The 19,722-nt window shown below is 39.2% G+C and overlaps 1 protein-coding gene and 1 long non-coding RNA gene across 3 annotated transcripts; one reads left to right on the top strand and one right to left on the bottom strand.

Annotated features, from left to right (window-relative positions):
* Positions 1-1,254: 1,254 nt before the first annotated feature.
* Positions 1,255-15,175, bottom strand: LOC6052364 (fibrous sheath CABYR-binding protein). Of its 2 annotated transcripts, none has more exons than XM_038264760.1 (3): positions 14,721-15,175; positions 2,693-3,563; positions 1,255-2,626 (listed from the first exon to the last, which is right to left on the bottom strand). In XM_038264760.1, the coding sequence occupies exons 1-3, from the start codon at positions 14,862-14,864 to the stop codon at positions 2,571-2,573; spliced, it is 1,071 nt and encodes a 356-aa protein (XP_038120688.1). In that variant the 5' UTR covers positions 14,865-15,175; the 3' UTR covers positions 1,255-2,570. The 2 variants fall into 2 exon arrangements, with proteins under 2 accessions (XP_038120688.1, XP_001868653.2); XM_001868618.2 differs by having other exon boundaries at positions 1,255-2,629; positions 14,721-15,172.
* A 955-nt stretch (positions 15,176-16,130) lies between these two features.
* On the top strand, positions 16,131-17,362 carry LOC119770250. The gene is made up of 3 exons (XR_005278733.1): positions 16,131-16,269; positions 16,386-16,603; positions 16,732-17,362. It is a non-coding gene; the product is annotated as an uncharacterized LOC119770250 (long non-coding RNA).
* Positions 17,363-19,722: the final 2,360 nt, after the last annotated feature.

Below are 19,722 nucleotides of genomic sequence, written 5' to 3'. Positions count from 1 at the left end.
TTGCTCAGAATTCGATTCTGAGTCGATAGGTATACATGAAGGTGGGTCTAGGAGGTCTAATTGAGAAGTTCAGTTTTCGAGTGATTTTATAGCCTTTCCTCAGTAAGGTGAGGAAGACAAAACTAGTTTTAACAAATTTCAGGCAAAATTCCGACTTTTTAACAATTTTACCTAAAATTTATATGTATTTTGCTAAAAAGCTTATACACTTATTTAACTAAATATAACAATGATTTTTTTTTTCTTAAAAACTATATCAGCTACTTTAGTGATGGTACATTTGGCGTACAAATAAAGTTTGAACACTTTAAATATGATTTTAACAAGAAAAACTATGCCTATCAAAGTCACCCCGGAATTAAAACTAAGAATTTTTAACGTAACTATTTTTCTAAACATTATTGAAAAAACTTTTTTTCCGAAATAGTGCATGGACTTTGTGTGGTCTTCCCCAGTACATGTTTTAAAATCTTGAGAAAAACCTTACCTGTTGGAAACTATTCTAAAAACAAATTGAAATCTTATCAAAGTCACCCCGGATTACGGTACCTAACATGCATATTGTCGTGATCGGGGACTTGCTTTTATAATTTATAAAAACTCAGTTATTTTGCAATTAACAAACAACACGTCTTATTCCACACAAATCAACCACAAAACTGATTTGACAATCTTCATTCTCTCTTTCGCCGGCCGCGCGCGTCTCGCTCGTCGTTCTCTCTTGCAGCTCGCACTCAATGCGCAATCTGTCATCTAACAAGGCAATATTTATGAAGGTGCGCACTTTTTGTTTCGCTCCAAACTCTTATTTATGAATTATTTCAATGTTATAATAAATGCTCATTTAATAATTTATTACATATTCAATCCTGCTACTCATAATCCGTACACATATTTTCACTGAAACTGCTCTCACCGAGCAGGATTTACATTAAACTTCGTAGGTACTTTCTTCTGGAAATACTAGATTTACACATACATTTCCACTTGCCATCAAAATCTGCGTTGTATTATTGAGGATAGACTCACAGGAACGTTCAGCGAAAATCGCGAAGATTTTTAACCGCCTTGCACTTCCCAAACACAGCTGTGAACTTCAAGTACCAAGATTGCATTAAGTTTTGGAACAATTCTTAAAAGATTTTGACGCAGAGTGAACATCTGAGCCGATCAGATGGTCATTGCAATGCTTATTTCGGTTATTTCAAACTCTACGGAAGTCATCATCGTCAAATAAACAAAGCCGGTCCCCTCCTTTGTGTTTGTCCATATTTCTATATTTTATCATCTCTTTCTGTCTCATTCACGACACAATAATAAAATAACCTATACATTAGTTAAAAAGATGTATTTTTGTAGTTTTTTTTTTATTTTATTTTTTGTTTTCATTTTCTTCTCTTTACCTTAGTATTGAAATTTCAGCGTTCCAGCGCGCGCACTGGCTCGCGCTCGCATTACCTGTTTGTTTTTACTTTTTTGTAAGTTTTTTTTTTGTTTGCTTGCTTTTAAATGTGTGTTCTCTGCCACGGATTGAAAGGGGTTTGTATGGAAAGTAAGTTTAGATTTTGTTAAGATGTTTTGTCCATGTGTATATTTTGTAAATTTTGTGTGCTCATCGCGCGTTTCAACGTGTACAAATGATATCCCTAAGATGGCAAAACGTTTTTTTTTTTACGGTGAAATTCTTACAGATCATGATGGGTTCGCCGAAGAAATCAGAGTTACAGAAAGGGTGGCGCGCTCGTGGGAGAGAAAAAAAAAGTTTGTTAGTTTTTTACACTTGTCGGTCGCAACCAGGGGGCGCGACTACCTTCCTTCTACTCTACTAGTGTGTGTGTGTGTTTGTTATTTTAGAGTGTGTTTCTTACTATTTCTTATTACAACGACAAATTCAGGTATGTTTTACGCGATAAATTGAAAAATTAAGGAAAAGCTAACAAATTATGGTATCGTGGTTAAAGAGAGTAGGAAAGGGTGTTTAAAAAAAGAGGGGATTTTGTTGCTACATTCAAACGGTTGCTGCTGTTCCGGGTTGCTCTTAAACGTGCCTATCGAATTGGTTCGTATATTTCAGTTGCAGAAAACGGAAATAAAGAACATCCACATTGCCTAATTCTATCGATCTGTTTGTTTACTTACTATTGAATAAATCTGTTTCAGGTGTATATATTTTACATCTTCCTCCAAATAACCTCTCGTTTTATTTTTGTTTTTTTTTTCATTCTTGAGGGGTGGGGTTGAGTTAGCAATTTGTCCAAATGTGTAAAACAAAATGAAATGGGTAAAACCATTCGAAGAAAGAGCTTGCAAGCAATGCTCAACATGTGCCAAGAAGAAGAGGAGGGGGGGGCGTACTTGACGCACTGCAAGTACCAACGCCGATCGCCAACCAATCGCGCGCAAAATTTTCGCGCGAAATGTTGTTGTCAATGAAGAAGAGTACAGAAAAAATGCAGGTCTGCCGGAAGGGAAGGTGGCGGTCGGGACAAAAATCAGGTTTGCGTGAAGGAAATGTGTGTGTTGATGATCAACGGTGTGTCGATACTCTCTTTCTCTTTCAAACGCCTCGTTTACTGTGCCGCCGTCGGTTCAACGGTTGCCGTCTCCGCCGGGACAATCTTGGGTTCTGCTGAAAGGTAGAGAGAGAGCAAAGTTAGTTTGGGAAGAGACGCGTTGACCTCGTCGCACTTACCGGTAGTCTCGATCTTGGTCTCCGCCACGTTGTTCTCCACGGGAGCGGCGGCGACGTCGTTCGTCTTGGGTGCTTCCTCCGCCTTGGTGCTACTGACGTCGTTCGTCTTCTTCTCCTCCACGACGGGTTCCGGTTCTGCAGGCTTGGCCGGTGCTTCCTCCGCAGCAGGTTTCGCAGCAGGTTCCTCTTCTGTGGGTTTGGCTGCGGGCGTTTCTTCAGCGGCGACTTCGGCAGCAGGCTCGCCTTCCGTCGTCGTCGACGCCGGTTCTTCCGCTTTGTCTTCGGTCTTGTCTTCTGCGGGTTTGGCGGCGGCTTCCTCGGCAGCAGGTTTTTCCGACTCGTCGACGTCCATCTTTTCCGGGGCCGCTTCCTCCGCCTTCTCGACTTCCGGTTTGGTTTCTTCCTTGGGGGTGCTGTTCACAAGCCCATCCACAGCGTCGCCCTCTTTCTTGTCCTCCTTCTTGTCGTCATGCACTTCATTCTTGTCGTCGGCCTTCGCTTCCTCGTCCTTTTTGGCGTCCTCGGCAGCCTCTTCGGCGTCCGCTCCGTTGTCCTTCTCCTCCTCTTCAACTACCTTGTCCTTGCCGGGCCGGCCACGCTTCTTCGGAGTTTTGGTCTCCACCTCCGGGGACTTTTCATCCTCGTCGTCCTCGTGGTCTCGCTTCCCTCGGCCACGCCGCGACGGAGTGGCCGCCGCACGACCCTTCTTGGCCGGCGGTGTGGCCGGTGTCGACGGCGTCGAAACGCCACGTGTGCTGGCACGGGTGCGCCGGCGACCGCCCTCCTCCGCCGGGTCGATGCCCATGTTCTTCAGCAGCTCTTCGCTTTCCTTCTGGAATGCATCCTTGCGCTTCGACGGCGTACGCTTGGTCTGGAAACAGAAAAATAAAATAGCTATTAGGTACTTTGCGCGCCAAAACAATACCGAATGGGCGAAAATAAGCTTCGTTCTCCTTTTGCTGCTGCTGCGACTGCACACACGCGTATTAAGGCGGATCGCTTTATTTTTGTTATTATGAAACACACCGAGACCAGCGAGCACACCAATACACGTGTGCACACGAAGAACCGTGATAGCACACGTTGTGTGCGGACACACACGAGAGACATGTTACCATGCGAATTTGAGCGCGAATTTGCGAGGTGTGTATCAGGGCATGAGCTAGTCTTTTTCACATAATTTTCAAAAAGTTTGAAAATTACATTGAGAATTACTGCAACCTACAACCTCACTATTGTGAAAATTTGCACTAGCCTTGAATAAAAGAGTTATGCAAGGTCGAAATTACATGAGGTAATCTAGTCATAACAAGTCCCAAAGTGGCCGCCACTTGGTTTTACGCCCAGTGCTTGGAGGAACTCTTCAGCTCCGGCAAGTGAAAGTCACGTCTTGTTTGACTAGCTCATATACGGATGTAACGAGGTATGGTACACACCGCTCAACCAAACTGCTTGCACAGCTTGCGTTCGATACAGTTCCAGTTTCTTTGCGAGTGCATGCAGTGTAGTGTACGAACACACTTGCAGCGTTCGTACTATGGTATAAGGTCAGTAGTCGGCAATTTTTTAACATCGGTAGCGGTGCTTGCTCTATATGTGCTTTTCTCTTGCATGGTGTCGATCCAAATCCCAAAATAAAATTCCCTGACTTTTCCCTGACCTTTCCAGACAACCATTTTTTTATTTTCTATTTTTTACTAACATATTGTTTGGAGCGTTTTTATGGTTTCATGCATTTTCCTTTTTGAATATTGCAAATTTAAGATATTGAAAAAAATCAATGACTTTTTTATTTTATTTTTTAACGATGGATTCTGCAAAAACTTAATTTTTTTTTTATTTTGTCAATCATTTTTTTCTAATCGAACATCCAAAATGAGCAACCATAAAATTGTCCTATGTTTTTTTTATCTTATGATGCCATTTTAAACGATGCCCTTTACCAAAAAATCTAGAGTTTTTTTTTTAATGGGTCCTATAAACATATGAAACACAATAGCTTACAGGACCTTTAAAAAAACTCTATAAATAGTTAATAATTACAATTGTTTCAAATTTCAAATTGCGATTAGTTAGTTTCACTTCATTTCCTAAAGAAAATTTATAGTTAAAAGTTTTCAAAAAAAAGCAATTGGAAATTTTAATTAAAGTAAGAAGTTATGTTTAATTTTAAAATTGTTGTCTTTTGCGGAATTTTCAAACGAATTAGGCCGATGCCATTTTTGATTGTGTTTTAATAAAAAAAACTAAATGTTTTGGAGACAACAACTTGAAAAAATATGTAATTTTGTAGAACCTTAAGAAAGATTACAACAAAACTGAAAAACTAAGAAAAATATACAATTAAATGTAAATTTTTCAAGTACATGTTTACGGTTTTAAAAAAAGATCTAGGTCTTTTTTAACAATGATTGTATTTAAAGTAAACGGTTTTCTGGATATTTGAAGAAAACGTCTTCTTAAATAACTTTGTAACAAAAAATATATGCAAAAAAATGGTTTCGGTTTCTACCTTGACCAGAGCCTACAAACGATCATTCACACGATCAATACATTTTATAAAAATAAAAACAAAATACAACCTACTCGAGCTTTTCAAAAAGTCATTGTTTATCAAACTTAGATATTTGGGTGTTTTGGAATAGATTCCAAATTTAAGCTCGATCTGACCACGGGAACTCCTTCTTGTAACCCCTTGAATGTTGTTTGGGGAAAATATGTGAAATGTGTAGTTGTACAATCCCTATGAAATTAAGGATGTTGGAAACAACTTTTCCGAAGAGACCATATTTTATAAATTCTTGAACTCTCAAATTCCTTTATTCAGAATTGTTACGGAGAAATCGAAAAAAAATCCACCAATCCAAATGAAACGCTGAAAATGTATTTTTGCTAGAATTAGGTAAGCTAGAGGAAAAAGCCAAAACAAACATTTTGACAAAAAAAAAAATCAAAACATTTAGAAATTTAGATTAAAAACTCAATGAAATCATTATAAAAAATAATAAAATTTAAAAATTGTAATAAATTTTAAATTTAAGATACAGTTCATACTCGATGGTCTTACCAAAGCATCACTTAGAAAAATCGAAGCAAATTTTCCTACATCTTCTTCTCAAAATTTCTCTAACGGAAAAAAAACTCCAAAAACACTTCAAATTTTATCAGGTTTTCAGGAATTTAAGAATTTAAGAATTCAAGAATTTAGGAATTTAAGAATTAAGGAATTTAAGAATTTAAAAATATTTTTTTTGTTCTCTTGATTGTTTTTATTTTATTTTTTATTTTTTAATATTGATATCTTTGATTTTTGTTTTCTGATTTTTTGAATTTTTGATTTAAAAATTTCGGATCTTTTAATTTCTTTTTTAATATGAATTTAATTTTTTGGGGTTTTTTAATACTAAAATCAAATTCAAATTATTCGCTCTACAGCATTGCCTTGGCGTTCTCGATTGCGAGATTCCTACTCGAAACTAGGTGTCCGAAGGCTTGATTGTTGAGGCAATTGCAAACCTCTTTTTACACCTTAGCTTCCATCCACCCCGGGATTCGAACTGACGACCTTTGGATTGTTAGTCCAACTGCCTACCAGCGACTCCTCCACCGAGACAGGACCCAGGGAGACGACTCCTACACCTGGACTGAGCTAACGACCTAACCTTTGTAGGTTAGTCCGGGACCAACATTTACTTCCCTTCCGACGGAAGGCGTGATCAGACAAATCTCGTCTCGAAAAATGCCACCGGGACCGTCTGGGATCGAACCCAAGCTGACTGGGTGAGAGGCAATCACGCTTACCCCTACACCACGGTCCCGATTAATACTATTTTTCCTAATTTTATTTTTTTAATTTCTGAATAATCCAATTTTGAATGTTGAAGCTGTTTTTTTTTTTGAATGTTTTGATTTTTTTTTCTTCAAGAATGTTCAAATAAAAAAAAATATTTCTACTGGTTAAATCCCATCTGAAATTCAAAGGCGGAGAAGCTTCTGTTACGTCCAATCAAACTCATATTTGGGATAGAAGCACAGTACACCCACTGGAACATGCCCAATAATAATGTTAAATGTTAGTTAGTTAAATGTAGTCCGTAACAACCCTGTTTTTCCATAAATTTTAGTTTTATTTCTTTAGTTCTTGAATTTAATTCTTTGATTTTTAATTCGATTTTATCACCACTATTTTGCTTAAATTTTAGATTACACAAAATTAGACTACCTTGAATCATTTTTAAATCATAGTTCAGTTTAATTTTGAGAAAAATAAAAATTTAGATATCGGAAACTAAAGTGAAATTTTGGAAAATTTTCTAGCCTTACAATTTTTTTAGAATTTTAGAATAAGAATTTTAAAAAATTAACAAATTTGTAATTTTCAGTTGAACGGAAATCCAAATTATTTGATTTTTAAACCTAAACATATTGCAAACAAGCTACGCGCTTTTCATCGTGACCCTTTTCTTAAGCATTTTTTATATGGAGTTCTGCGTTCCTTCCGGACTGACCATTATAAAAAATTTAATATTATAAATGTTGCAAAGTTTGGCCTAGAAGACATTCAAATACATCATCAAGGGCGTATTTTCAAAAAGAAATGCAATTTTGTAGTTATATTTTTAAGATCATCGAAATTCCCTGACCCAGCTTTAAATTCCCTGACTTTCCCTGACTTATCCAGGTCAAATAAAATTCCCTGACAATTCCAGGTTTTCCCTGACTTTTCCAGAAATCGACACCATGTCTTGAAAGTTCTTTGAAGGATGCACAATACTCAGCTTATGCTATACTTCTTTCGTATGAGTAGACACATTGCTAACTGTGGAAGCAGCGCTGTTAACTTCTAAAAGGTTTTGTTTCTCCGAGTTGAAACTCCTTTCTTGGGGCAGAAATAGCTAGTCTAGTAGTTCGCACCATTCCAATTGCTGCTCGTTATCGTCTCGTGTTTCTAGTGTTGGCTGTAAATATCAGCGTAGTCCTGGGTTCATCCGAGGGATTCCACTCTTCGAGTAACTTGTTGTTAGTCGGTCCATGATGTACTATTCTATTGTGGTTACACTTGTTTACTACAACAGCACTCGATTCCAAAAGTCTCTCGACAGCCCTTTTTAAAAATTGCTTCCGTTGTAGTTTGCTGTTTTTAACTCGAGCTGGTTCCCCAAATCTCGTATACAAAACCATAACTTCATTTCTTTTTCAGAATTATAGTTTTTCAATCACGCAAGGAATTTCACATTACGATGCCTCCGTGCTCTCTTGCACGAAGATTGCTGGGATTTCCATCTAGTTAGCACATATGTGTTTGCAAATGCAGTGGAAATTCTATGCATTCTAGGTGCTTGAAGTTAGCATCTGTGTTAGGGAAGCTCTTTTTCAGTGGCCAATTTTAAGTGCTTGAAGTCGGCATTTGGGAAGCATTACCCTTTGTTCGAAAGTTCTGAGCATTTGAAAATATTTTACATTTTGTTAAAGGGTCATTGGGGGCAATTGGTGCACTGTTAAAAGTTTGATAGAAATTCTAGAAATAAGCTGTTATTCCGGATTAAGTTATTCAAAATTGCTCGCTTGAACCATCGAATAAGACGTTTTCAACATCAAAAACCTGACATTCAGGCCGGAGGATCCCATCTTCGTTGAGACAAATCGAAATAAAAGAAAAAGCACGATTAATGGGCAAATCTGATATATTTGGCAAGTTAGCGTGCGTTCCTAATTCAATCCAATTTTCAATTTTTCAGTTCCTTTTGGGGTCCTAAAAAACTCCCCAAAGTTTAACAGTTTCCCAAAAAAGTGTCCACGTGGTTTATGGATGGTCCCATGACGGTTTTTTTTTACAAAAACCACCCTTTTTACAATCTTCCGAAGTTTAGCTAGAACCGTTTTTTAGCATAACATTCGAAGTACTTTTCTAAACTTCATAATCTTAACTAAGGGCAGCGAATGACCAAGAAGGTTCAAGCTGCCAGAAATAAATAAATTAACAACAACAACAACAATCTTAACTAGGGTCTTATGGGACCCGAAGACGAATCGAATGAGACCAAAACGGTCCAAATCGGTTCAGCCAGTCCGGAGATAATCGTGTGTATATTTTTCGGTGCACGGACTCACATCCAGTCACACGCACAGACATTTGTTCAGAACTTGATTCTGAATCGATAGGTATACGTGAAGGTGGGTCTACGAGGTCTAATAAAGAAGTTCGTTTTTCGAGTGATTTTATAGCCTTTCCTCATTGAGGTTTAGGTCTTTGAGTTTTAGCCAGTGATCCCCGTGCACCGCGTTCTCTGTTTTCTGTACTCGATCAAACACCAGCACCGCGTGTGCACGCGTACAAGCAAACCTAAACTCTGCCGTGTACAGTCTGTACGCGCACACGAACCTCGAGTTTAAAACCGAACCTTGCACCGCGGGTACAAACCCCGTGCAAGCCGACGACGCAGAAAAGAGACAAAAATATTTCCCTCACGCTCCCTCAGCTGTAAAGTGGTGTTTCATTCTCCGCTGCAGTCACACTACAGTGTTTGCCACAGAGAGAGTGAGAAGCAGTCATTTTTTCGTCTCTTTACACGTTCTTCGCTCGCACGGCGTTGTACCCGAGGTGTGCACCCCGTGTTTACACCGCGTGTAAACTTGAGTGCGCCGTCTGGGGGAACTCGAACATGGCAGCCTGGTGTGTTTGAGCACAGACAAACAGACGTAAATCTCTTTTTAATTCCATCAATCAGGAATATAACGGCTGATTTGAACTTAAACTTAGTTCTCGGATTATCCACCAGAATAGGATGGCGCTGCAATCAAGGCACACTTTCAAATGACGTTTAAGCTAGCGCGCCAAAAGTTTTGTTTTTTTTTTCTGCTGCTACTTGAGTGTGAGGATGGACCAGTTTGGAGAAGATTGGTCGGTGGAATTTTTGGATCCGGACCCGCCTCCGAGTGTGAATTCCGCTGAATGGTCTGTTAAGCATTTAGATAATCCTCAATCCTTCCCGGCCGAACCGTTAGAAGAAGAGACGCCGGATTGGTTTGAAAGTTTTATCACAAAACACGAGCTACAGGATGAAGATATGCCGGATGCGAACAGCGGAAGTCTACTGCTAGACCGACACGAGCCACTGGACGAAGAAATGCCGGAAGCTACGAGTAACGATTCCGGTGTTCTGAACATCGGAAGATTCTTAGGCAATTCCAACAACGAGACGCCGTCCCATTCAGCTGATTTTGTTATTTCATCCGTCGGCGTTGGTAAATTTCAACTAGATTTTGAATGAATGCAATTAGAAACTGAATTTGGTCTACGTTATAGATGGTGTACCCCAACTTGACCAGGTGAATGGGTTAGGCAATGCAGTGTCCACCGGAATCGCCTCGCCAACCTCGAGCACGCAAGAGACCGCGAGAATCTTGACTCCGTGTCGTGGTTCTCAAATCCGGCCTTCGTGAATGACGCGGTGTCCAGCGATGGCAGTTGCGCGACCCGGCCGACTTCGAGGACGCAAGAGACCGTGATAATCTTAACTCCGTCGTGGTCCTCAAATCCGGCCGTCATGAATGACGCTGTGTCCAGCGATGGCGATTGCGCTTACCACGATTTCAGCAACTCGGTATTGACAACCCGGCCGACCTCGAGAATGTTGACTCCGTCGTGGCCCTCAAATCCGTCCCTCATGGATGAACCGGTGTCCAGCAATGGCAATTGCGCGACCCGGCCGGCTACGAGCACGAGTCTACCAAACCGATGTTGGTCTCCAGGAAAGCTGGATGTCAGAAACTGGCCACTGGTAAGGTTGAAGATGTAGGTATAGACCGTCGACAACAAGGTCAACCTGGTCTCATACGATTATTTGGTTGCTTGCAAGTGGACTAAATTGCTTGCCGAGAAGGTAGCTTAACCTCACGCAAAGCAATTTATTATTTAAACTCATGGCCAATTTGTGGGCATTGTTCACAAACAGCGCAGTAATACCCAAACCACCCTCAAACTGGTGCATCTTTCCATCAACCTCTGCAGCCTACACGAATGTTTCCTCGGCAAGATTTACCTAGTGCATGGCCGCAATCGGACGCGGACGTGGACCGTCTGCGTGAGTTAAGAATTTGAACTTCTTGCATTCTTCTCACATGTTGTAAATGTAAATGTTAGTAAACAAGTCTCCCTCCTCTCACTACAACAAGAGTGACTGCGTTCACTCACACACTAACCAATTCTCATATCCAGTGATGCTTAATGCTAGCATTGGCCACCAGATCGAGCTACTAGCTAACCTTTTTCCATTTTTTTTGTGATTGATGGATTTTCGTTAAATTTGTTCAATGATTTACGTCTGTTTGTCTGTGATTTGAGGTTCATCTGCACTGAAAACTTGTACGGCGTGTACAGCGTGCGCGCGTTTCGGGAAGACTGGTGTTAGCAGTTCAAATTTAAATTTTTAATTTATTTTTTGAATATGTGAATTTTAGTGGATTTCATCGTGTTGTGATAATTGGAAGTACAGTCCAGACTCGATTATCCGAAGGCCCTGGCAAAATTTCACTTCGGATAATCGAACCACAAAAAAAAATTTCGTTGTCTTATTTTTGATTTTTGAGCTATGAGTGTGACACTTAAACTACTCTAAAGTGATTTAGAATTTCTAAATCCAAGATGGCGGCCAAAATGGCGATAATGAAATACTGAAAAATGCATTTTTCTAATTTACAGGCTATCAACCATTCAAATTTGACTAAAATCGTGTCACAGAAATCGAATTTGATGTAAGAAGTAAAAAATAAAAAATACGACAATTTTGTTAATACGTGATTGGATTATCAAACCTTCGGATAATCGAGTCTGAACTGTATAACCAATTCTACCTGAATCTCTCAACCGAATTTTTAATTTTTTTTTTTTCAATAACAATTTTTTTTATTAAGGCCGTTGCGAATATTTTTAAAGTTTATTAAAAGAATTTATGTAATTCCTTATATTTTCTTTAAAAACATGAAACAACGCGCCTGAAGAAAATAAGTCAGAAAAACCGCCCGATACTGTTAAACTTTCAGTATACTTTAGTTAGCTTGACCAGGGTTGTTACGGGAGAGTCGAAAAAAAATCCGCGCCAAATCCGCGCCGACCTAAAATCCGAAACCGCGAGAAATCCACGCCATATAAAACAAATTCGCGACCAACATTTAAGAAATTTTATTTTTAAATGAAGAAAAACTAATTCAGAAAGTATTTGATAAAAAAACTCGTTTAATGTTTAAAGGCTCCAAAAGAATGAAAGCAATAAATCCATTTAAAAAAATCCTCAAAAGACGTTTAAGGCAAGGGTCATGAAAAAAAATCTTCAAAATAGAAAATACAATATTTAAAAACCTAAAAATTTAACTTCCAAAATATAACCTCAAAATTAAACAAAATCTAAAATTATCTATATATATAAAAAAATTCGACGGTTTTGTTCGAACGCGAATCAGTTCAATACGGAGCGTCGGATTGAGGTGCTTTTTGTTGCGTTGGGTTCGTATAAGCCCAAGGAAGGTTCTTACGCTAACTAATTGACACTTTGACCACTCTGTAACCGATTCCGGATCATCGGCAAATTGTGTGGAGAAAGTTACGTAAAATCATATTTTGATCACAGGAGGCTGAATAAGCAAAAAATCAAAAACGTCAACAAACGAAAAAAAGGCAGAACGAAGTTTGTCGGGTAAGGCTTGTAATATGATAAAATTTTTAATTTCGAAAGTCTAAATATTCAAAATCTAAGAATTTTTTTACAGTTTGTAATCCAAAATCCTCGCTAAAATTTCACTCCGAAAGAAATTTAATTTCCGATATTTAAAATTATGTCTTCTCATAATTTCAAAATCTCTTACATAAAATAAACTTCAAAAATAGTGGAATTCAAGAATTTAAGAACTAAGAATTTAAAAATAAAAATATTTAAGAATTTATGAATTTACGAATTTAAGAATTTTAGATTTTAGATTTGAGAATTTTTTTCTATATTGTTTTGAGTTTGATATTTTTTAGTTTTTAAATTTTTACTTTTTAATTTTGATTTGTTTTGATCTTCAAATTTTCGATTACCCAAATTTTTGGTATTTTGAATTTCAGATTGCTAAAATTTTTAATTTACAAGTTTCAGATTTTTTCAAATAACGATTTAAGAAATTTCGATAAAAAAAATAATATGTATTTTGATTTTGTTTTGTTAAAAAAAACTACTGAAACAATCTTTTTACGAATTTTTGAATTTCTGAAGCTTTGAATTTGAAATGTTCTGATCTTTTTATTTTCGCCAAGAATGTTTAAATTTAGAAAAAAAAATATTTCTACCGATTAAATTCCATTCCAAAATTCGAAAGTGGAGGCCAGCTTCTGTTACTCATATTTGGCGCCCACCAGAACAAGCCCAAATAATAGTTTTTGTTACACATTCTAATGTCTATATCTTAGGGAAAAGTTTGTAATATTTTATTTACAAAATTAAAAATTGAATAAATCCAGTATAAAATTAAAAATAAATAAGGTTAAAATCATTACTCAAAACTCAAAAGAAATTAAATATTCAGAGCCGGAAATGTTAAGAAATGATAAGAAACATATAAAAAATAATTTCTACATAATCTTCATCTTCATTTTTGACGTTTCGTACTAAGAAAATACAAACAAACATTTTCAGAAGAAAATTCAATTAATAAAAAATATGAAATTCTTGCACTCAAAGGAAAAAACAAATTATTGTAATTCCTGATAATATTTTTCTTAATAACTTGAAAGTAATTCTATCTCTCTCAATTAATGTTTTTATCAAAATTGCCATCCGCGCGAAATCCGCGCCTGAGCAAAATTAGCCAGCAAATCCGCCCCAGATCCGCGCGATCCGCGCCGTCCGTAACAACCCTGATTGACTATTGGAACAATGCAAAGTCGTATTTTTTTTTTTTTTTTAGCTTGCAAGTAAAAATGCGCTTCCCTAACGCCAACGTTAACTTCAAATACATAGAATGCATCAAAAAGGCCACCGAAAAAGCGCTTCCCTAACACGGACGTCAACTTCAAGTACCTAGAATAAAGATTGCTCTCGAGTACCTCTCGATGAACTGAACTAACATGAACTACGCTATTCAACGCCATTCCGGTCAAGTCACGGCATAACTTCTTTGACTGTTTCAAGAAGATGCAACTCCACCGCATCCTCCACCAAGCGAACAAAAACAAACAAAACCACGCGCTGGTCAGTCAACCCTATTCTTCTACAAGCACGACTCGCTTCACACCCGCACGCACACACCTAGCCGCCTGCTGCGATCCGTCCGTTACGTGAGTTTCAAATCACTCGTTCGGCGCGCAACCACACACACACACACACACGCACAACCCCTAACGCACCACCGTTTTCAATTTTTCTACATCATCATCATGATCGTCGTCACCACCACCACCACAATCACACGACTGGCAATGATAAGAAAACACTGCCAAACAATAGAAATGCGTCGATTCGGGGGTGCCAAATTCGCGTGATTTGCACCGGAAGTGGGCATTAAATTTGATTTCCTCCGAATCGAGCCCGATTTCCGATCGCAGAAGGCTTCGCCTTGGCATCGATTGCGGTGGCTTTCGCGCGTCACTCGAAATTTTTCCTCATTTTTACACACATCGTCCCCGCACGCACGCACACCGTTGCAGCTTGGTGGGTAGGTCGGCACCAATACAAGCTCAGCCAACGGAACCCGGACTGCTGCGATTCTGCGAGGGAAAAGATGGAAGCTAGCGCTACTGCCTCGGCGAGTCTCAACTTTTGGAACTTTCTGGGAAGCGCGCGCGCGTTTATCGCTGCTAGCGCAGCAGGCCGCGCGGAAACGAACCTGTCCCGACGTGTTTGATGCTGAATTCCGCGTTCAAAATGAACCAAAGTAGGCATTTTCGAACCCGGAATGCCAAGCCACGGCGAGCGTGTGTGTGTGTGTGTGCGTCCTCGCAAGATGCCTTCCCCTTAATCCACTTGCTGCTTCCTTCCCGCAACGGGTTACTTACCGGCGTTTTGGCTTCAACTTCCGCCGGAGCGTCTTCTTTGACTTCTTCCATCTTCTCAGCGGCCGCTGGGGTCGCTTCCGCCTCCGGCGCTACGACGGCGGCGGCCGCTTCCGTGGCTACCGCGGCGTTATCCGTGTCCGACATGGCCCTCGAGATTGTTCTTCCGAATGATGCTCCTGATTGCTGGCCCTTACCAACAACCCTCACGCGCAACAACACAGGTTCCGTTCCGTCCCACGCACCGCACCGAATAGTTACCGAGAGGGAGATTCCGCGCTTTCTTTGCGGGTCAAAATACAATCATGGAGCGCCGAAAGCAAACCGAGCAAAAAAGAAAAAACGTTTTTTTTTTTCGTCTCCCTTGGCCTTCTGGTCTGGTCGACTTCGCGGAACGCACTCTCTCTCACTTTTGTTGGCAGGCAGGCCGCATAACACCAACGAAGAGCGAGAGTTTGATGCTTGGGACGGGACTTGACGAAAGAACGCGGACAGGCGGGAGCGATTTCTGAACGAACAAAATGGCCGCCCGCCGCCGCGAGACTTCAAACCGCGGTGAACGCGAAGCGACGCGGCGAAGAGGTTTTTGAAGCGACGCGTTCGATGAGGAGCGTTCTGTTAATACGTAACACAAACATTTGGATGTTTCACCCGTTTTATTATCCGCGCACCACCAAACCGAAGTGCGCATCTCTTCTGTTCCGCAAAAAATCTGTTGCGCCATACAAAAACTGAGTGGTTTGTCGTAAGCGTGTACATCAGCCCGTGGCGCAACAGGCTTTGACAGGTTGCGCTCGTATTTTGATTTTTGTCAGCCTTCACAATACCCCTTCCCACCACATAACAAAATTAACATCACTAATAATTATTGATTACTATTGTTGTAAGGCGGGTAACACAGCCTGCGATCCCCTCTCGCCCCCCCCCCCCAACTGCGTTACGTAATGGTTGAACGCTCCCTTGAATAATGCGCCGCATCGTGAGAAATTCAATTTTGATTTTAAAACGACGGTTTGTGCCGGGCTGAAATTTAGCATCTGTGAAGTTGCTGTGAAGATTACCATAGAGTTATCTACGTGCGCATGTATTGCGTGTACGTACATGAAAAAAAGTGAGGTTAAATTTTGTACCAGCCAGCAAAACAAATGGTGTGCTAGTGTGTGTGAGATCGGGCTTAGATAGCTCTATGGGACTTTGAAAAGTTTAACTCCATGTTGCACACACACACTCTCACTTTTACCCAATCAAACGGTTTTCCGCATGACGGGTTCATTCCGCTTCGAATTCCGCTTCGAAAATTGTTTCGAAATTTTCTAAACGGAATCTCCGGTTGGACTCCGTTTCGATTCCGTTTAACCATTTTTGCACTAGGGCGACACCTACTGGTGTGCGGTGGAAGCTCGATGACATTTCGCCGCGATTCGCCGAAGCGGTTTTGGGATGGTTGTGTGAGTGCAAAGTGTCAAAATCTCGTCACAACTCAGGACCTCTCAGGACGGTGAAGGATCCGGGCATTCCAAGTTATCTTTGGTCCGTTTCTTGCGTAAAAATGGTAAGATTTGTATTTTTTTCATGTTTACAAGAAGACTTAGTCACCATATCGGAGCAATGTTCACGTTCACGACAATCGTGTAATTGTTTTTTTTTTGTTTCATGTTCCTTTTTCAGTGGTCCTTCACCCAAAATCCTCTTCCCGAGCCGTAGCAGATTCTTCAAGGCAAGCTCCCCCACTGGAGGCAGCAGAAGCAGCCGCTGCTGTTAAACTAACCGTACCTCGACACGTACAATTTTCTTGAAGTGGTTGCACTTTTTCTTTTCTCCAGCTGGAGGGGGAAGGCGACGCGGACTTTTCTTTGGGCAAAATTTTTCCTGCTGCTTCTTATGAGGTAAGTAACCCGTTCAGATTTTATTGTTAGATGTTCCAAATGCCATGATCGAGCCTAAAACAAATGCTCTCTGGATTATTCCAACCTAACCTAACTTAACCTAACCTAACAACAACTTATTCTTCCAGAGAGCTGCCCCCAGTATGACGAAAAGGAAACTACCTCCAGTTGATTTGGAATCGGCAAGTGTCCGGTAGCTGGTGGCGGCCGCTACCTATCAGAAATAAGGCCACGCTCCAGCACCACGATGACCAGCACCGCAGTTGGTTGATGGCAACGTCGCGATGACCAGGCCGTTGCTGGGAAACCTGCTGCAGAACGAGAGCGTCAGTTCACTTAAGTCCGGCAGCTGAAGAACCAAAACCCCAGGAACCAGGATCCGGAAAAGGACCAGCTGCCTGATGCAAACTACCTGGAGAAACTCCGCGAAACGACTAGATTCTGCCAGCCAAAAAAGATGGAGTGTCGAAACTGAAGGTCATGGAGCTGCGGGAGAAGGCCGATCTGTCAACTCGCGGTTGCCCCAATGAGCGAGGTCGAGTGGAAGTCGTGCAGATGACGAAGATTGGAGCCGACGGTTCTACGAGCAGATTCCGGGTGGTGACTCCAGAATGTTCCCGAGACGGTAGCGCATCATTTTGGTCACTTCTTTCATTGTAAAATCTTTTTATGACATTAAAACTAACTATGGGGTTTATGTGGTTTGGGGCTTTGTTTTCATTGTTTGCATTTTAAATAAAATGTTTTAAACCTTAAAAACACTCAGGCAATTTTTTTCCGGTAGAATAATTTTTCAACCAAAGCAAAACAGCAAACCAGGAACAACAAATAAGAAGAAGAAGCAGCTGTCAAAACTAATCCGTCCATTCCGTTTCGATTCCGTTTGAATTCCGCTTGAACCGATTTGCGGCGAAAACTCAAACGGAACCGGTTGTTGCGTTTGAAACGGAATACGTTTTAGAATCTAAAACGAACACTGTTTAGAATTCGAATCGAACTTTTTTCGCTCAAGCGGAATTCTAAACGGAATTCAAACGGAACGCGCTGAGTGGGTAACTTCTCGATAGTAAATATTCTCCGGAAAAAGAATAAATTGTTATCGGGAGATCTTAGAGAGCCTGGAGCTTATTAGAGAACGGACATCTCAAACCAAAAGTACCAATCGAAGCACGAGAACTGTCAAAAGGAGGTACCAATCGAGCAAAATCCTTTGTCTTATACTCGATTGGTACCTCCGTTTGACAGTTGTCGTGCTTCGATTGGTACTTTTGGTTTGAGATGTCCGTTCTCTAATAAGCTCCAGGCTCTCTAGGAGATCTATGTTGGGAAACGGCATGTAAGGGCATCTCCACCGCAGAGATCTAATTGCGTGGCAAACCTATCGGTTGGATCCCCAGTTTTAGCTTTGCTCCGTAGCTAATACACGTTTTCGCACCGCTGGGAGCTAATTTGGCTACCGAATCAAGCCCACCGCGGGGATCTAATTTATTCATTTTCAAATTCTAGCCGTTTTGTTGATCGAAATCAATAAAAATACATTCTATCATGATAGAACATGCTTCCAATTGCATTATATGTCCAAATTGTTTGCCTACATCAATAAAATATCATTTCCAAAATTTTGAAAGAGTTCATCCGATTTGCTCCCGACATGTTTGCACCCCAACTTTCGCACCGTGGGTAGCAAAGCTAAAGCTAAATTAGCCTTCGAGTTCATTCAGCGACGAAAAAGTTCATCGGGGATCCGTCGAGTAGCCAAGATAGGTGCTCGAGAAGTCCCGGAGCTGCGGGTGGCTAATTTTTTCAGCGATTTTTAGAATGATTTGTATTTGTTTTGGTTGAAGATGCATTTATTTTGATTATCAAATTTGAATGAATATTAAAGAAATCAGTGATTTGGTTCAAACGACTTAATTAAATTTAAAAAATGTGGAATAGATCATTATTAGTTTTTTTTTTTAATAAATAATAATCAAACAGCCATATTTTATTTAATTTGAACATAAATGTTCAAAATTTGAATAAAACTTAACTGAATTGAACATTTTTAAATTATGTCAAGTTTAAAATTCAAATAGATATATCAAGCGAAACAATTTTATTGAGCCAATGTGAGTTTGAAAACAATGGGTGTATCTTGTTCACGTCAGTGGGGAGTAAGGAAAAATTGCGAATCTGTGTTTATCCTCGCCAAATCTCAAAATGCAGAATTTAGAAATTTAAAGGACATATCTCGGATTAGTTTTCAAAAAGCCGTAAGAGCCATTGGTAAACAAAGTCCTTTTTGCATCGTTATTCGATCTACTTACGAAAAACCAATATCAAAAATGCTTGAGATTGTTCATCTACACGTCCTTCAAGTGCCCCAAACTAAAAATAAATGAAATTTTGTTTAATTTAGGAGAAAAGCGAAAATTAGTGTCAGAGGTCACGGTGGCTCTTACGGCTTTTTGAAAATTCACCCGAAATATATAGTTTTCTGGTCAAAATAAAGCAAAAAAAAATAAGTTGTCTTAATAGCTGTCAGCCCACATGTCGGCCACTACTGCTAAAACCAATCAGCCACGGTGAAGAATTAAGAATTTAAGAATTTAAGAATTTAAGAATTCAAGAATTCAAGAATTTAAGAATTTAAGAATTTAAGAATTTAAGAATTTAAGAATTGAAGAATTGAAGAATTTAAGAATTTAAGAATTTAAGAATTTAAGAATTTAAGAATTTAAGAATTTAAGAATTTAAGAATTTAAGAATTTAAGAATTTAAGAATTTAAGAATTTAAGAATTTAAGAATTTAAGAATTTAAGAATTTAAGAATTTAAGAATTTAAGAATTTAAGAATTTAAGAATTTAAGAATTTAAGAATTTAAGAATTTAAGAATTTAAGAATTTAAGAATTTAAGAATTTAAGAATTTAAGAATTTAAGAATTTAAGAATTTAAGAATTTAAGAATTAAGGAATTTAAGAATTTAAGAATTTAAGAATTTAAGAATTTAAGAATTTAAGAATTTAAGAATTTAAGAATTTAAGAATTTAAGAATTTAAGAATTTAAGAATTTAAGAATTTAAGAATTTAAGAATTTAAGAATTTAAGAATTTAAGAATTTAAGAATTTAAGAAT

This window comes from Culex quinquefasciatus, chromosome 3, assembly GCF_015732765.1.
Source record: "Culex quinquefasciatus strain JHB chromosome 3, VPISU_Cqui_1.0_pri_paternal, whole genome shotgun sequence".
Lineage (NCBI taxonomy): Eukaryota > Metazoa > Arthropoda > Insecta > Diptera > Culicidae > Culex > Culex quinquefasciatus.
This window is presented reverse-complemented; position numbering and strand designations above follow the sequence as displayed.